Below are 16,354 nucleotides of genomic sequence, written 5' to 3' on the forward strand. Positions count from 1 at the left end.
ATGAGGGTTAACGTGGTAGAACATAGGTAACCTCGGGTAGATTTTCGTTTTTTGTTTTTTTTTAGGTCTTTATTGAATATACAAGTAAATATACATTGCTATATTTACCTGTTTAAACTATTAATTAAAAATTTAAAAAGCGGAAGCATATTTAAAAGACAGTCTATTAATATAACTAGCTTTGAAACGTTCTGTGTTGACACAAGGTAGTAGGCTTGTTTGAGTTCTCAAACGTTTTAAAGATTCTTTAACTTTGGGCAACAAATTGTACAGCGGATGAGTAGGCAGGCAGCTAATCCTCTTTGAGATTGACCCATCTGTTTTCTCAAGCAAATCATATATATCTATAGCATAGGATATAAAACTGCGTTTATGACATCTACGAAGGAACCGCTGCACAGTATTAAGAACATGGTTAATCAAGGGTAGATGGGGGTAAACATGGTAGCACATGGTTAACCAAGGGTAGATGGGAGTAAACGAAGTAGAAATGGCTAACCTGGGGTAGATGAGGGTGAACGTGGTAAAATATGGTTAAACAAGGGTAGATGGGGGTAAGCGTGGTAGAACGTGGGTTACCTAGGGTAGATGAGGGTGAACGTGGTAGAACATGGTTAATCAAAGGTAGATGGGGGTAAACGTGGTACAACATGGTTAACCAAAGGTAGGTGGGGGTAAACGTGGTAGAACATGGCTAACTTTGGGTAGATGAGGGTTAACGTGGTAGAACATGGCTAACGTAGGGTAGATGAGGGTTAACGTTGTAGAACATGGTTATTCAAGGGCATGGGGGTGAACGTGGTAGAACATGGCTAACCTACTGTAGGCGAGGGTTAACGCGGTAGAACACGGCTAACCGAGGGTAGATGAGGGTTAACGTGGTAGAACATGGTTAATCAAGGGTAGATGGGGGTAAACGTAATAGAACATGGGTTACCCAGGGTAGATGGGGGTAAACTGGGTAGAGCATGGGTAACTCAAAGAAGATGAAGGCAATTGATCAGAACAAGGTTAGCTAGGACATATCGTGCAACATACATGAATGTTGTATTACTTAGTATCTATAGATATTAGTAATTGGGACGTGACATGGACCTAATATGAACGCTTTATATCATCAGCCTACTGGTATGTCGGCTGATGATGTCCTTAGCTGAGAGATTGTCCTCAAAATTTCATATTTGCTCTCGAAGCTTCGCTTCTCGGCCAAATATTCATTTTTCGGACAGTCTCTCAGCCGCGGACATTATCAGCCGACATACCAGCCGCCCGAAGGGGTTTATTTACTAATTATCTAAATGAAATTAACGTGCGCACGCTTTGCACCGGAGTTTAGACGAGCGAGCCAATGACAAGGGAGCGATCTCACGACCTTTGTCAGACACGTCTGCTAAGGCGTCGGGTAGTATTCTCTATTTTTACGAGCGCATGAACGCCCAAAGATGCAAAAGTAGTTTTTTATGCAAGGCTATGCAAGTTATTGAGTAGGTCAGGCGGGGGATTGTCTGCTATATTTTAGTATTGTTACACGACATATCTAATTGCTGACTAAAAGGATCGCAGCCTTCCAGACAAGCTCTGTCTCGGCCCAGGCTGGTCTCGGACGTCTCGGACAACGACCAACGACTCAAGAACTCACCTGACTCTCACCTGAAGAAGATCGGAACCAAGAGGAACTAGAGGACCACACGAGGAAAGGTATTAAAACCATGTCTCAAGGATTATATAACAGATTTATACCACAGGATCACGGTTTGCCTGAAACGTTTCGGTTGTTAAACTACACCAAACTCAAAGGATGAGGATGCAAAGTCCCTCAGGAGCAACTGCTCAAGCTCCTTGAGGGACTTGATCACAAGAGAGGAGAAGGAAAAATCGGTGTTGGAATGGACAGTTGTGTTCTTCCCACAAGGCATAAGGGATTAAGTCTTGTTCAGACCACGGATTTCTTCTACCCTCTTGTGAATGATCCTTACATCCAAGGAAAGATTGCTTGCGCGAATGTGTTGAGTGATCTGTACGCCATGGGTGTTACTGAGTGTGATAATATGTTGATGTTACTTGGAGTGAGTAGTCAAATGACACTGAAGGAAAGAGAAGTTGTGACACCATTAGTGATCGAAGGATTCAATGATCTGGCATTAGAAGCTGGTACAACAGTGAACGGAGGACAGACGGTGATTAATCCATGGTTTATTACTGGTGGAGTTGCTTCCAGTGTTGTCTCCGACAACGAATTTATTATGTAAGTTTAGTACATGAAGATCAACTTTTTTTCTATGAATTGAGGCAGTAATATTAGATTACTGCTGTCGAGTGTGAACAAATATTTTGTTCTTATTCGGTCGTATTTAGGCACAGGCCGCCCAGGCTTGCGGCGAAAATAATTTCTGCTGTATTTTTTTCCAGTAAGCAAAACCATCAGTCCAATTGGAATTTTATTCAAAACTGACTGGATTTTATCATCTTTTGACTGTAAAACCATCAGGTAGCTCTAATGCTTGTCACCTTGTCTATTATTGCCTCATTTAATGGGCCATTCCTGAATTATTAAACAAGTCATGGGCGCTATTGGATAGTGATAGAAATATCGCCATATAAATACCGTACTATTATTATTATTTTTATATTTATGAAAGATTTTATTGACCTCTCCCCTAAGGGACTTTTCAGAGACAGTAAAATACAATAAAACTGTTAAAAAGATATAAAGGATAGAATATTTATGTTAATATTTTTGTTATGGGGAAGTGAATGGGTACTGTTTATAGCTTAGGTTGATAAAAGCCTATGGCAAGATTTCCATATAATCCCATATAATAATTACACATAGGGTGTTGCAAAGAAATATTTATATTTTAGTCTTTATGAAATGGAATGCATAATTGATGTGTGGGGTTATATGGAAATCTTTCCAAAACCTATTTCACAAATTACCTCAGGTTTTTGCCTTTAAACAAAAGTAGAAAAATTAAAGCAGATAGCACAGTAACAATGTTTTTAAAGTGAAAAAAATAAACACAGTTGGTACTAATTTTTGTTCACCTAGCATGCTAATCAATTTGAGCAAGGATGGTATAAATACTGAAATTTGCAGTTCTGCAAATTGGAACCTGTAACTTACAGGAATAGAATTTGGCTCCTTCTCCTTCAATGTATTTTCATGTTTTATATAAATGGGAGATTGGAAGGGGTGTCTGTTTGAGGGGGGGTTCCTTGTTTTAAATTTGCGCTGATAGGAGGGACCTTTTTTTAATTAGTATTTGATATTTAGAAAGTTGTTTTGCAATTGTTTACCTCAATATGCCATGATTTTCTCCAACATTTCATCAAAAAAAAAATTTAATAAATTTAGCTCATGTAGGTAAGCTTGCTGTTATTTTGGAAAAAAATTATTGTTTAGTAATTTAATACAATTTTGTAATTTTTCATTTTTGCTTTCTCTACCTGAAAGTAGCAAAAACTTAATCCAGTTTCTATTTTCAGAGAGGAGTAAAGTCTCAGTAACAGTGTGTTGTAGTTACTCTAAGCCTTAAACCCCTAAATTCTCCTTGCAGTATCACCCTTGAGTCAAATTTAAGAGTAATGAGAATAAGGGAAATGATCACCAATTGAAGAAGCTCTTGATTGGTGAAAGAGTTCTCTTTGTCAGTACAATAGGAAATGTGAAGGGAACAGTATGGAGAATATGAACACTAATATTAGAGTGTAAAGGGTTAATTCATGTTCTTTTGAGTTGACCAAATCTGCAACCAGCTTTGAAGAATAAATCAGCCAAAAAATTGCTTTATTTTTAGGCCAGAAAGTGCAGTTGCTGGTGATGTTCTAGTCCTTACTAAACCTCTTGGAACTCAGATTGCTGTCAATGCGCACCAGTGGTTGGAGGATGCTGATGTGAGTCTGTCCTTTTACATTTATGATTTACTGAAAATTTTATTTGTGTGTATGCACAAGTGTTAGAGATGAAATGAATGATTTGGTGTATAATCAGGCTAAAAGAGTCTTCTCTAAGAAAGCTTTCTTTCATCAAGTTTTTTTGAGACTTGTTCGACTCTGAGTCAAGGTGCTTATTTGTGGTCTAACTTTGACATTTAACAACTTTGACATTTAACAGCCCAAATTTTGGGACAAGATTAAGGATGTTGTTACACCTGAAAAAGTAGAAAAAAGCTACCAGAATGCAGTGGAATCTATGTCCAGGTTGAACCGGAATGCTGCTCGCATGATGCACAAGTATGATGCACATGGCGCCACAGATGTTACTGGATTTGGAATTCTTGGACATGCAAATAATTTAGCAAAAAACCAGAAAGGAGAGGTGTCATTCAAAATACACACGCTTCCCATCTTGGCAAACATGGTGAAGATTTTTGAGGCTTGTGGTATTAATTTCAAATTACTGGATGGATTTTCAGCTGAAACATCTGGTAAGTCATTACCGAACATTAAATAGCTTTCCAATTAAACTGTGTCTCCATGATTTGCTAAGAATATGTTTATAGGTTAGTGTGGTAAGCCCAAGTAAGCTTGTTAAATTGGCACTCTTTTTATAGGGGGTAAGGTGGGGAAGGTACATGTCAGGTACAGGTTTCATGAATTCTGGATAAGGCGCTGAACTCTGACTCCTAGTAAACATTTGAATGGTTGAAATGCTTCCAGACACAGGTAAAATAGTTAATTAATTAATTAAGTATTTGTCTAAGATGAACAATCATTTTTGGATAATCAATATTTTCCAACAATATTTACCAAGCCCAGTAAGATGAATCTTTGTTTTTGGGGACTTATGACAGGTGACTATTTGTTGAAAGCAACTGCATTTTCTTTGGTTAGTTGATTTATTTATTTTTATCTTATTTTGTAAACAACAAAAAATAGGGCAGCAATGTGGTTAGAGATAAATGCTTCCATCAGCGTATTATATCAGTGTGTAGGGTTATTATTTCAAGGTATACACTAGATTATGAGCAGTCCCTCCTTTTTGGCAAAGTCTGTCACAAAAGGGGAAAAAACAGTGAAAAAAAACTTGATGCAAGCATGCTGTACAGAACTCTTGGAGTGAGGCTGATTCTTTTTTACTTGTGTGATGGACTTTGAGAAAAAGGAGGGACTGCATGTAGATTAGATATAGATGTTGAAAACGTTATTTAAGGTGTTAAACAATTCTTGTTTTGATTCTAAGGTGGTCTTCTTGTTTGTCTACCACATGACAAAGCCCAGAGTTACTGTGATGAGCTTGAAGCTTTAGATGGAAAACCATCCTGGATTATTGGTGAAGTGGTGCAGGGAAACAGACAGGCCAAGTTGGAGACAGATATAAAGATTATTGAAGTCTAGGTGTTGTTTGTTAGTGACACTAAATTAAAAATAAATTGATTGTGTATGGGGCTTAAGATTAAGTGTTTTGGATCAGAATATTTGCATGGGCTATAATGCCTAACTCTCTGCCTTGATGTCCTGTTATTCAAAGAAATGTGGTTTTGTAATTTTTTAATGAATTCAAGTTGTTCGATTTGATTTTTTGAAAAACAGATGCTATCCTTGATATCATATGAGGTTCTTTGGGTAAAAAGTGACTCCTGAAGAATGGATGCTTCAGATATCATGGGAGGTGTACAACAAAAATAATAATAAACAAAATTATGGTTTCTGTGCTAAGCCAATTGCATGATATTTGCTGGGCTCAAATTTCCTAAGTCACTGTCTTGAATGGTTCATATTTGTGGTAACAATATAAGCTTGGCTCTCTATTTCTTCAGTGAATACATGGTGTTTAATTTGTATTTGATAATTAAAGTGCTATCATTGCTGTCATGTATGAAGCTTTTGAGGTAAACGTTGTAACCTAAAAAGCTGATGTTATAGATATGATGTGAGGCCAGCATGTTATTTAAAGAGCTTGATGAGAGTTCCAATGAAAGTCACATTAATATTTTGACCCATTAAAAACAGTGCAATAGAATATTTGCTGTGTACTTGTGTCAACTGCCATTTTTGAGTTAACTCTATGTTAGCATAAACAGTGGTATGTCGCTGGCACCAATCAGATTGCTGTATAAGGGTATTATCACGTACCAATCAGAATGCTGCATTAGGGTATGTGTCTTGCACCACTCAAATCATAGAATTGGGGCATGTTTGTACCAATCAGAACATCAGGGTACTGTCCCTCAGATCAATCAGGTCATAAAATTAGTGTGTCACAAAGCGTTGCTATGGAACCAACCCAATATTGATGCACATTAAGAACAAATAATTGTGAGCTCATCTACCCAGTGCAATGGTTTGTATTCCTGGTGAGGATTTCATTGCTACGATCTGCTGGGGTTAGAAAGGTCAGCAGGTAATTTTTTTTCACCATTTAAAAGTTAAAGCATGTTTTGTGTACTGCTCCTTCACTTCAACACTTGCACCAACAACCAAAGGTCTAACACAGTTATCTTTGGAGCATTTGTGTCATTTCCTTGCAAACAAGCAGGATTTTGTCATTTATTCCACATGGCAAAAGCCCACCCTCCCCTCCTCCCTCATCATTATGTCCAAGTGAAAGCCTTTGAAATATTATTCTTTTCTCCTTGTTCAATGTATTTTCAGTTTTGCAAGAAACGGAGACTGCAAATTTTTTTTGGTGAAGGTCTCCGACCCCACAAGCTGTTCAGCTTTAAACATTATCATGTCTAAATAAAGGTGTTATTATTATTATTATAAAATGGAGTTCTGGTTTGCATTCATAGCAAGGAAGTGACTCATAGTGTTTTAGTAGTTTTAATTTAAAGTAGGATCAGGAGCATCACCCTTTTGTAAGCACTCTAATACATAATTTCCTGGAGGCCACACCTATTTTCAGAGCTACCAGGCTAGAGACCAAAATACCACTTGTTATTATTCACCTGACCATTCACTTGCCTGAAGTGAATTTTATATACAGTATACACTTCCTGGTTGAATAACCTTTAAAATTTAAAAGGAAAACTACTAGAGTCTTGAACACAATTATCCTTTGATAGTGCTACCTGGTCTGAATGAAAAAAAAGTACAATGGTACAAGGTAGTATCACATTTGCACAACAGTATACAAGAAAGTCAGGCATGAGTAAGGGGCATTTTAGAGATAAGAGGCTTATTTGAAACTTGAATTTCTACCTGATGTGGAAAATTGGGGCATTTAGGGTTTGTTGGTGTTTTGTTTAGCAAATAGGCATTGCCTTTTGATGACTGATATATTTGATTACAATACTCATGATTGACATTAATTCTGTACAGTGATATAAAAGTGTTAGCTTATCATATTTTAAACATCAATGACAGAGAGATCAGTTTTTATAGTCTTTGCTTACCTGAATCTGCTAACCTCAAGAGAGAAACCTGTTTTTACGACTCACCACTGAAGTAGGTTTCTAATAATTTTTTAATTTTGCTACGAGATTTCATTTGCGTTTTTCTGAATTAGAATTACAAATGTATTTCTCTTCGATCAAATTATTATTAAAGCTTGGATTAATATTAAATGGGTTGTGGTGGTCATCTGAGCTGACCAGTTCCGAGTAAGGAAACAGTTGGTATTAACTGATAAACATGTGGTAATATGATTTTTGTTCCTCGTCAGCTATCTGCAATTTCAATGAACAGTTTTACATCATTCACTGCTATTCTGTATGAAAGTGACATTCAGCACTGAAAGGGGGACTGCAGGTGCAAAGAGCTATTTTGTAGATCTACTGTGAAAATTGGATTTTGTAGTGAATTTGCCGACCCAATTTGCTCAAGATTGAAGCCACAAAGCAAATACTTGAATTGCACTAAAGTAGGTCATTTCTACACCACCCCTGAAGGTAAAGACAGTTAACATAATGAGGATTTATGATATGAACAGAAAGGATTTTACCTATTCACTATTGGGAGAATCACCTCTCAACTGGTGCTTTCTTTTCTGGCGATTCCCAATTACATCTTGTTTTCTCATTTGATGATAAAAATTAACGGTAAAAAACTACGACGTTTCGAAGTCTGCATGACCTCATTATCAAGTAAAATGTTAAAACTGATGTAAAATTGTAGCTCAGAGATTATATACAAATAAAATGTGATAACTTCATTAGAATAATGAACGTTCATTGTTATTGGTGTCAGATCGTGCAGTATATGTTTAAATAAATACTTTTGCACGTATTGAGTCAGACTGCGTGTTTAACTTTGGTTTTTGTTCGCGAATGAATAACATTTCGTGGATTAGGCAGTCCATTTTCCCGCGGCATTTCTTGAGAACGGAAAACATTTTCCCCAGGCCAGCGGACGCTACACCGTGGGCCTCCCTCAGATGCTTGCCAATGACAGAGGCTTTATGTTCTTCTATGCGTTGATGAAGATGGCGTGTGGTATAACCGATATAATCCGCATCGCACGAATCACATTTAAAAGTGTAAACAACGCATTGGTGGTTAATTAAAGCGGGCTTCTCTTCTTGTATCTTGAGCTTTCCCTCGATCTTACGACTCGTGAAAACTGGTTGTAGGTCAGTTCCGATTTTCCGGCCAAGATCTTTCAGCTGATGTCTTACTGTGTCGGCCGATTTTTGGTCTTTAAATGGTAAAGTTATTCTGACAGGTTTTTGTGTAGCCGCGTCAGGTTCAGTTGGGGTTTCGTGACGGCTTTGGATCGTAGAACTCGTGTACCAGGCGATAGCTGAGTTGATGAGTTTCACTGGGTACTTAAGCTTAGTAAACATCCGCTTGAGATGCTGGCATTCCTTCGTAAAAGATTCTTTCGTTGATGACAGGCGGTAAGCTCGGTTCAGCATTGTATTCAGCAGAGATCTTTTGTAACGCTGATCGACATGGCTCTGGTAATGTAAGAGCAGTCCTGTATCAGTTGGTTTATGATATACGCTTGTTGTCAGGTGGCAACCGTTTTTCTCAATCATCATACCGAGGAATGGAAGCTTGTTGTTTTCAGCAATTTCCATTGTGAACTGTATGGCAGGATGGCATTCGTTCAATGTTGAAAGGAAAGCTGTTGCGGCCACGATGCCAAATATTCAAGCCGCAACAGCTTTCCTTTCAACATTGAACGAATGCCATCCTGCCATACAGTTCACAATGGAAATTGCTGAAAACAACAAGCCATGTGCGATGCGGATTATATCGGTTATACCACACGCCATCTTCATCAACGCATAGAAGAACATAAAGCCTCTGTCATTGGCAAGCATCTGAGGGAGGCCCACGGTGTAGCGTCCGCTGGCCTGGGGAAAATGTTTTCCGTTCTCAAGAAATGCCGCGGGAAAATGGACTGCCTAATCCACGAAATGTTATTCATTCGCGAACAAAAACCAAAGTTAAACACGCAGTCTGACTCAATACGTGCAAAAGTATTTATTTAAACATATACTGCACGATCTGACACCAATAACAATGAACGCTCATTATTCTAATGAAGTTATCACATTTTATTTGTATATAATCTCTGAGCTACAATTTTACATCAGTTTTAACATTTTACTTGATAATGAGGTCATGCAGACTTCGAAACGTCGTAGTTTTTTACCGTTAATTTTTATCATCAAATGTATTTCTAAACATTCTCTGATTAGTTTCCTCATTTGTTTGAAAAATATTGGCAAAGCTCTCTAAAAACTTCATGCCACTCTAATGAAAAATCACTTGACACTTAATGAAAGAATATGATATAAAAGAGGAAGAGATACCAGTAGTAAGCACTCAAAATCTAAGATTATCAAAATGGCTTGGAGTGAGCCCATAAGTAAACAGGTAGGGTCACCTTTTTGTGTCAGTGAAGGTGGCTTACTGTATTTTGCGAAACGAAACGAAACGAAATGAAACGAAACGAAACGAAACGAGTAAACCCGTACTGTATTTTGCGAAACCAGCTCTTCGAAGACTAGCGATATATAACTTATTTCTTCCGATTCGTAAACACAATTCGTAGATACAACTCGATGCAGTGATGATTTTTTAATAAAGAGTTTGGCTCAAACCCTTTCTTAAAGAATCATCACTGCATCGAGTTGTATCTACGAAAAGTGTTGTAGAATCGGAAGAAATAAGTTACATATCATTAGAGTCTTCAAAGAGCTCGTTTCGCAAATTACAGATTTACATATCTGTAATTTGCGAAACGGCGCACTTTTGACCTTTTGGCTCAAAGTCTTCATCACTGCATCGAGTTGTATCCACGAAAAGTGTTATAGAATCGGAAGAAATAAGTTACATATCATTAGAGTCTTCAAAGAGCTCGTTTCGCAAATTACAGATTTACATATCTGTAATTTGCGAAACGGCGCACTTCTTACCTTTTGGCTCAAACTCTATATTTACAAATCATCACTGCATCGAGTTGTGTCTACGAAAAGTGTTATAGAATCGGAAGAAATAAGTTATATATCATTAGAGTCTTCAAAGAGCTCGTTTCGCAAATTACAGATTTACATATCTGTAATTTGCGAAACGGCGCACTTTTGACCTTTTGGCTCAAACTCTATATTTACAAATCATCACTGCATCAAGTTGTATCTACGAAAAGTGTTATAGAATCGGAGGAAATAAGTTACATATCATTAGAGTCTTCAAAGAGCTCGTTTCGCAAATTACTGATTTACATATCTGTAATTTGCGAAACGGCGCACTTCTGACCTTTTGGCACAAAGTCTTTACTTATAAATCATCACTGCATCGAGTTGTATCTACGAATTGTGTTTACGAATCGGAAGAAATAAGTTATATATCGCTAGAGTCTTCGAAGAGCTGGTTTCGCAAAATACAGTACGGGTTTACTCGTTTCGTTTCGCAAAATACAGTAAGCCGTGAAGGTATTTTCTGGAGGGATAGGGGGGAGGAGATGGTCAAGTCAGATTGCTAGTGTGTAGATTTTAGAATGAAGACTGACAAAAATATCCACAGTTGCAAATCTCTAATAAATGCTATTGAGGCACACTGTGTTAAATAATCTTCTTTATGTGTGTCAAAATTTCTCAACCAGTACAAGAGTATCCTTTCCATCTTCTTTTCTGTCTCATATTTGATTTAGGTGGAGGAATCCCCTAAAGTGATCAAGCTGAACTGTTTTATGCAAAATTATTTGCCTGTAAGCACGACACATTGTTTGGCTCATCATCTTTAGTTTATACCCTGCAATTTTATCACATTTTTGGCAGCATCAATCATAATTAGTAAACACCTTTCTCTTGATTAGGGGCGCAAGGTGTAAAATATCAGCATGTTGGACAGTATTAATATAGATGATTTAAAAAATTCTTTTCTCAACGCATCCCTATCTTATTTTCAAAGTTCTAGATGCTGGGTCCAAGACTGATGATAGGTTTCTAGCTTGGAGGGGTAATTATTTAATTAATCATCACAATGATTTATTCCATTTTTTTAACTCCTTGATTACTTACGTGGAATGGTTTGAGAAAAATTACACTTCCCTGCCCAGTTAAGATAATTCTGATATGACTACAGTAGAACCCTGATGACTCAAAATTGATTAACTCAAACTCCCAGGTAACTCAAACAAGATCTGATTTCCTTTGACCCCTTTTTTAAAGTCATTTACAGTTGGCTAACTTGAACCATTTCTTGTTTCCCTTTGGAGTTAAAGTTAATTAGCAGGGTTCTACTGTATCTTTAATCTTTCTTTATCAAAAGTAGCCAAGGCGCATTAGAAATTATCCTTGCTACATGTTTCTGTTGAGCTGTTGCCTCAAATGCGAGCACCATAATCCATTACTGGCTGGACAATAGTATTATAAAACTGAAGCTGACTTTAAGGTGTGATGTGAATCACCATTGTGAGGCCTTCTATAGTTGGTATAATGCAAGTTTTTGTGGCAAAATCCCCTGATCAACCAGGTCAAATACTTTCTGAAGGTCAGTTAGAGATAGACCTGTTATTTGGCCATGGTCCATGTTTTCTAACATGGTATTGACAAGCTTGATAATGATAGTATCACAGGAATGAAATGGTCTGAAACCTGACTAGTGTTTGAATAGTAAATCATGCAGCCGACAGCTAAAACTGAAACTTAACTTATGCTTTACCTAATCTGACTGACAGTAACTTACATTACCTAGTATTTCCATAAGATGAATATAATTTGGTTCTTCACTGAGATTTCCACAGTGCACACAAATATCTTACCTCACAAGCAATTGATAGCAAGAGCAATAAACAAACCATTTTAACACAATTTTTAAAGCTGATTTTAGGATTTTTTTTGGTATGACTTTTGTCGTGTTGATTATGTCATTTGTGTATAACCTTACTTTTGAAGGGCACCACATTGATGCATGTGCTATCCTGTTATTCAGAAATTTGGTTGGCTGGGTGTGACTATTAGAAATAAATCGCATCTTCTGGAATATTAATACTTTGTGTCAATTATCTTTTTAGAAGACAGTTTTGATGAGCATAAAGAAGAAAGGGTTTTCTTGGTAGTAAGGCTCTCTGAGAATTACTAAGTTCAGTAATTGTAGTGTACTTGGAAGTCTAAGAATTAAATACTGAGGAAGTCATTACAACTTTGATAATACCACTGTTTAACTAGTACATGTGGATATGAGATAGTTTGAGGCTATTCATATCCAACCGCACAGAAAAATCACATGCACTAAAGATAATGACTGAGTTGACAGACATTTATTAACTTATCCTCCCTAGCCAGGTCAATATTCTAAAATCTTGACAATTAATCCCAAATCCCAAGTCCAACAATGGATGCAACACTATGTCAACTGGCTTCTTTAGAATTTCGTTCTCATTCCTCTTTCACATTTCCTTAAATTCAATCACACAAACACCCTTTTTATTCCCTAAGTGTGAAGTTAGTCAAAAGGGCTCGGGTGGTCAAGTTCTCTGAACCGTTTCCTCAACATAAAATGTCTTCGATAGGAACAAGAACCATGATCATCGTCGTCTTTGTCACTCTTCTTCATCTTCAAAACTTCAATTGTTGACTTACATGTGGCCAGTCTTTTCTCCAGGTACTTCACTCTCTCCTCCACAAGTTGTTGAGAATACCGTGGCTCTAGCTGCGAAAATAATTCATTTTTCTTCAGAGTTTCCCAGTTAGTTTCCTGCGACACAAACCTTTGCATACACCTTTGAATCAGTTCATTGCTGAGCTGGTGTCTTTGTGCCATAACAACAAATTCGAGTGCTTCCTCGTTATTCATACTCTTATACATAAAGTACTTTTCACAGCGAGCCTTCAATCTATCCAGCTGGTATTCACAGGAAAGCTCTAGCAAAGAAAAAGAGTTTTCTTCACATATTCGATGTTCAACGTAAGGGTAAATAGAGCGAAGGAGTTCCTCTATTTCGTCCGCCTTCTTTCCAGGAAGTGGAATTTCAGGAGCGTTTTTCTCTTTGAAGTCAGACGAAAGCATCCTGTCGAAAACGGGAGAACACATCGATAAAATGGAACGATGAACATGGAATCGCTTGTTTTCGACAACAAGTACCAGATCGCTCATTTTCCAAGGCGTGGAAAAATCCAGTTCTGGCTTGCAAGTACTTATTTTAGAAGGAGTACTAGTATTGTCGCTTGCACCCAAGGGCGGATTTGCAGCGGCCATGTTGCTGCACGTCAAAGGAAAAAGGTTGGGCACGATAGTCGATGGTATGCGGTCAAGTACGCGGGCTCAAGTGTCCTAGGTCTAAAATTTAGCGAACTGAGCGGAAAATAGTAAGGGCTGACTTTTAAAACCGAGGAACTCTGTTTTCGTCGAAGGCATTTTCCTATTTCCAGAGATTTTAAGGAGAATATTAATTTTTGAAAATTTTTAGGGGGTGTACCAAGTTTTGGAGGTTGTTCTGAAAGAAAAGCGGAGAGGAAAACAACGCCTCGAAGTAACAGAATAGGAAATCAACCAACGAACGACGATCGCGAACGACGCGAACGACTCAAAATCCTCAAAATCGGTAGAGCATTCATGTTAGGTCCATATGATGTCCCACTAACTAATACAGATTAATACTACGTATTATAACAGTCATGTATGTTGCACGATATGTCCTATGTAACCTTTTTCTATCAGTTACGTTTGTTCTACCTCATTAGCGCCCATCTACCCTAATTTACCTATGTTCTACTACATTTACCCCCATATACCCTTGATTAACCATGTTCTACCGCGTTAACCCTCATCTACCCTAGGTAACCCATGTTCTACAACTTTTACCTCCATCTACCCTAGGTAACCCATTTTCTACCACGTTTACCACCATCTACCCTTGGTTAGCTATGTTCTACCACGGGTAAACGGGGTAGAACATGGGTCACCTAGGGTAGATGGACGTAAACGTGGTAGAACATGGCTAACCTGCTGTAGATGGGGGTAAAAGTTGTAGAACATGGGTTACCTAGGGTAGATGAGAGTGAACGTGGTAGAACATGGGTTACCTAGGGTAGATGAGGGTTAGCGTGGTAGAACATATCTAACCAAGGGTAGATGGGGGTAAAAGGGGTAGAACATGGGTTACCTAGGGTAGATGGGGGTAAACGTGGTAGAACATGGCTAACCTAGGGTAGATGGGGGTAAAAGTGGTAGAACATGGGTTACCTAGGGTAGATGAGGGAGAACGTGGTAGAATATGGCTAACGAAGGATAGATGGGGGTAAATGGGGAGGAACATGGGTTACCTAGGGTAGATGCGGGTAAACGTGGTAGAACATGGGTTACGTAGGGTAGATGAGGGCTAACGTGGTAGAATATGGGTTACCTAAGGTAAATTAGGGTTAACCTGGTAGAACATGGTTAATCAAGGGTATATGGGGGTAAACGTAGTAGAACGTGGGTAAATTAGGGTAGATGGGGGTTAGTGAGGTAGAATAAAGGTAACTGATAGAACAAGGTTACATAGGACATATCGTGTAACATACATGGAGACTATAACTATGTGTATTAATTATTGGGACATGATATGGACCTAACATGAATGCTTTACCGAAAAATTCGTGTTTCCACGGTAAATCTGAGCGCATGCGTATACGCTATTCGGCTCTGTCGACTACCGGTCGATTGTCAACATCATCATTGCAGCTCAGCGAAAATGTGGGATTTGATTCTTCACTATGGCCTTTTCCTTGGTGGTATTTTTCAGTTGATCTGTATTTTGGCAATTGTAGTGGTTCCTATAAACAAACATGTCGACGACCAAGACGATTTACATAGAAAGGAAGAAACGGGACGAAAATTTCATGGACAAGCACCTGCATCTAACTCATCACAGATTAAGTTGAGAGAAAGGAAGAAAAGAAAGTGATGTCGCCCTTGCATTTGTTGGATTCCGCTGCATTCCTATCCCTGGTGAACATTTGAATTTTCTCATCATTAAGTCTTTTAGACCCATATTGGACGAAGAGTGACCTCTCTTGCTCAAAAGCTCATTTAGAGAACGGGAGACCAAGACATTTGAACCAGTATGTTGTGAACATATTTAGCACTGAAAGCTATAAGTATTTGACAATCACACCATAGCCTCCATCAATCGACCAGTTTCAATATTCACATAAATTTATACGTTGTTTTAATTATGAAGAGTATCAGTTTGCCACCTTAAAAGTAGTGGTAAATTTTCTGTAAATAAGCAAACTTCGTTCCAGCATAAACTATTCACAATAACACCCCACATCAGCAATAGATGGTTGAAGACAAATCTTAAAATTCAGTTGCCCAGACTCTTTCCCATCTATTCTTATTAAGGTCTTGTGGCTCAATCATGTGAAGCCTGTTTGTCCAATACTCCTCTTTCTCTACCGAGGTGGTTTGTACACTTATCTATCACTTGAAATGAGATAGCAAGACCATGGTGTCATGGACTGTTATGACCTCAAAATAGAAGATAGTCTCTTTCTCCACATTCCAGAGAGCCTTGAGTGAGCTCTTTAGTGCAATTTGTGGTTATTGAAATGCAATATAAACTTGGTTGTTGTTCAAACTACACGTACCATTTGTTCCAGACAACCTGTGCAAAATATTTAGTAATTTAATTAAATAGACAGTATTACTGTGATAATATAAAATGTTTGTGGTTCTATGGTAATTAAATCTGTCACCTAGTTTCAGATGTTTGCACATCTGGCAGTGCTCAACACCACATTGCTTCCTTCCTCTCCTGAACTGCTTGGAGCACTGGGAGACTAATTTTACATGTACTAGATAATCTTCAAGTTTAATTAGTCATCTAAAAGCCCTAAATACACTTTGATTGATATGTTGTTTGTTTGTTTGTTTGTTTTCTTCGGAGGTAAGCAAAAAGGATTCCAATTCTCTTAAAAAGCCACCATGTTCCCTAAATCAAGAGGGCAGGTGACAACCATAGGTACTCTGCCATT

The 16,354-nt window shown here is 38.0% G+C and overlaps 1 protein-coding gene and 1 pseudogene across 2 annotated transcripts; one reads left to right on the plus strand and one right to left on the minus strand.

Moving 5' to 3' along the window:
• The first annotated feature begins 1,598 nt into the window (after positions 1-1,598).
• On the plus strand, positions 1,599-5,962 carry LOC111325122 (inactive selenide, water dikinase-like protein; annotated as a pseudogene). The gene is made up of 4 exons (XR_016001118.1): positions 1,599-2,245; positions 3,798-3,894; positions 4,115-4,427; positions 5,183-5,962. The product of XR_016001118.1 is annotated as an inactive selenide, water dikinase-like protein (transcript).
• A 6,664-nt stretch (positions 5,963-12,626) lies between these two features.
• Positions 12,627-13,627, minus strand: LOC111325140 (ectoderm-neural cortex protein 1). The gene has a single exon (XM_022928877.2). The coding sequence runs from the start codon at positions 13,590-13,592 to the stop codon at positions 12,840-12,842; it is 753 nt and encodes a 250-aa protein (XP_022784612.2). The 5' UTR covers positions 13,593-13,627; the 3' UTR covers positions 12,627-12,839.
• Between the last annotated feature and the right edge of the window lie 2,727 nt (positions 13,628-16,354).

The sequence above is a fragment of the Stylophora pistillata genome, chromosome 5 (genome assembly GCF_964205215.1).
Source record: "Stylophora pistillata chromosome 5, jaStyPist1.2, whole genome shotgun sequence".
Lineage (NCBI taxonomy): Eukaryota > Metazoa > Cnidaria > Anthozoa > Scleractinia > Pocilloporidae > Stylophora > Stylophora pistillata.

Bases quoted from the DNA above. Each gene is read 5' to 3' on its own strand.
- LOC111325140 (XM_022928877.2), bottom strand. From the start codon at position 13,592: ATGGCCGCTGCAAATCCGCCCTTGGGTGCAAGCGACAATACTAGTACT.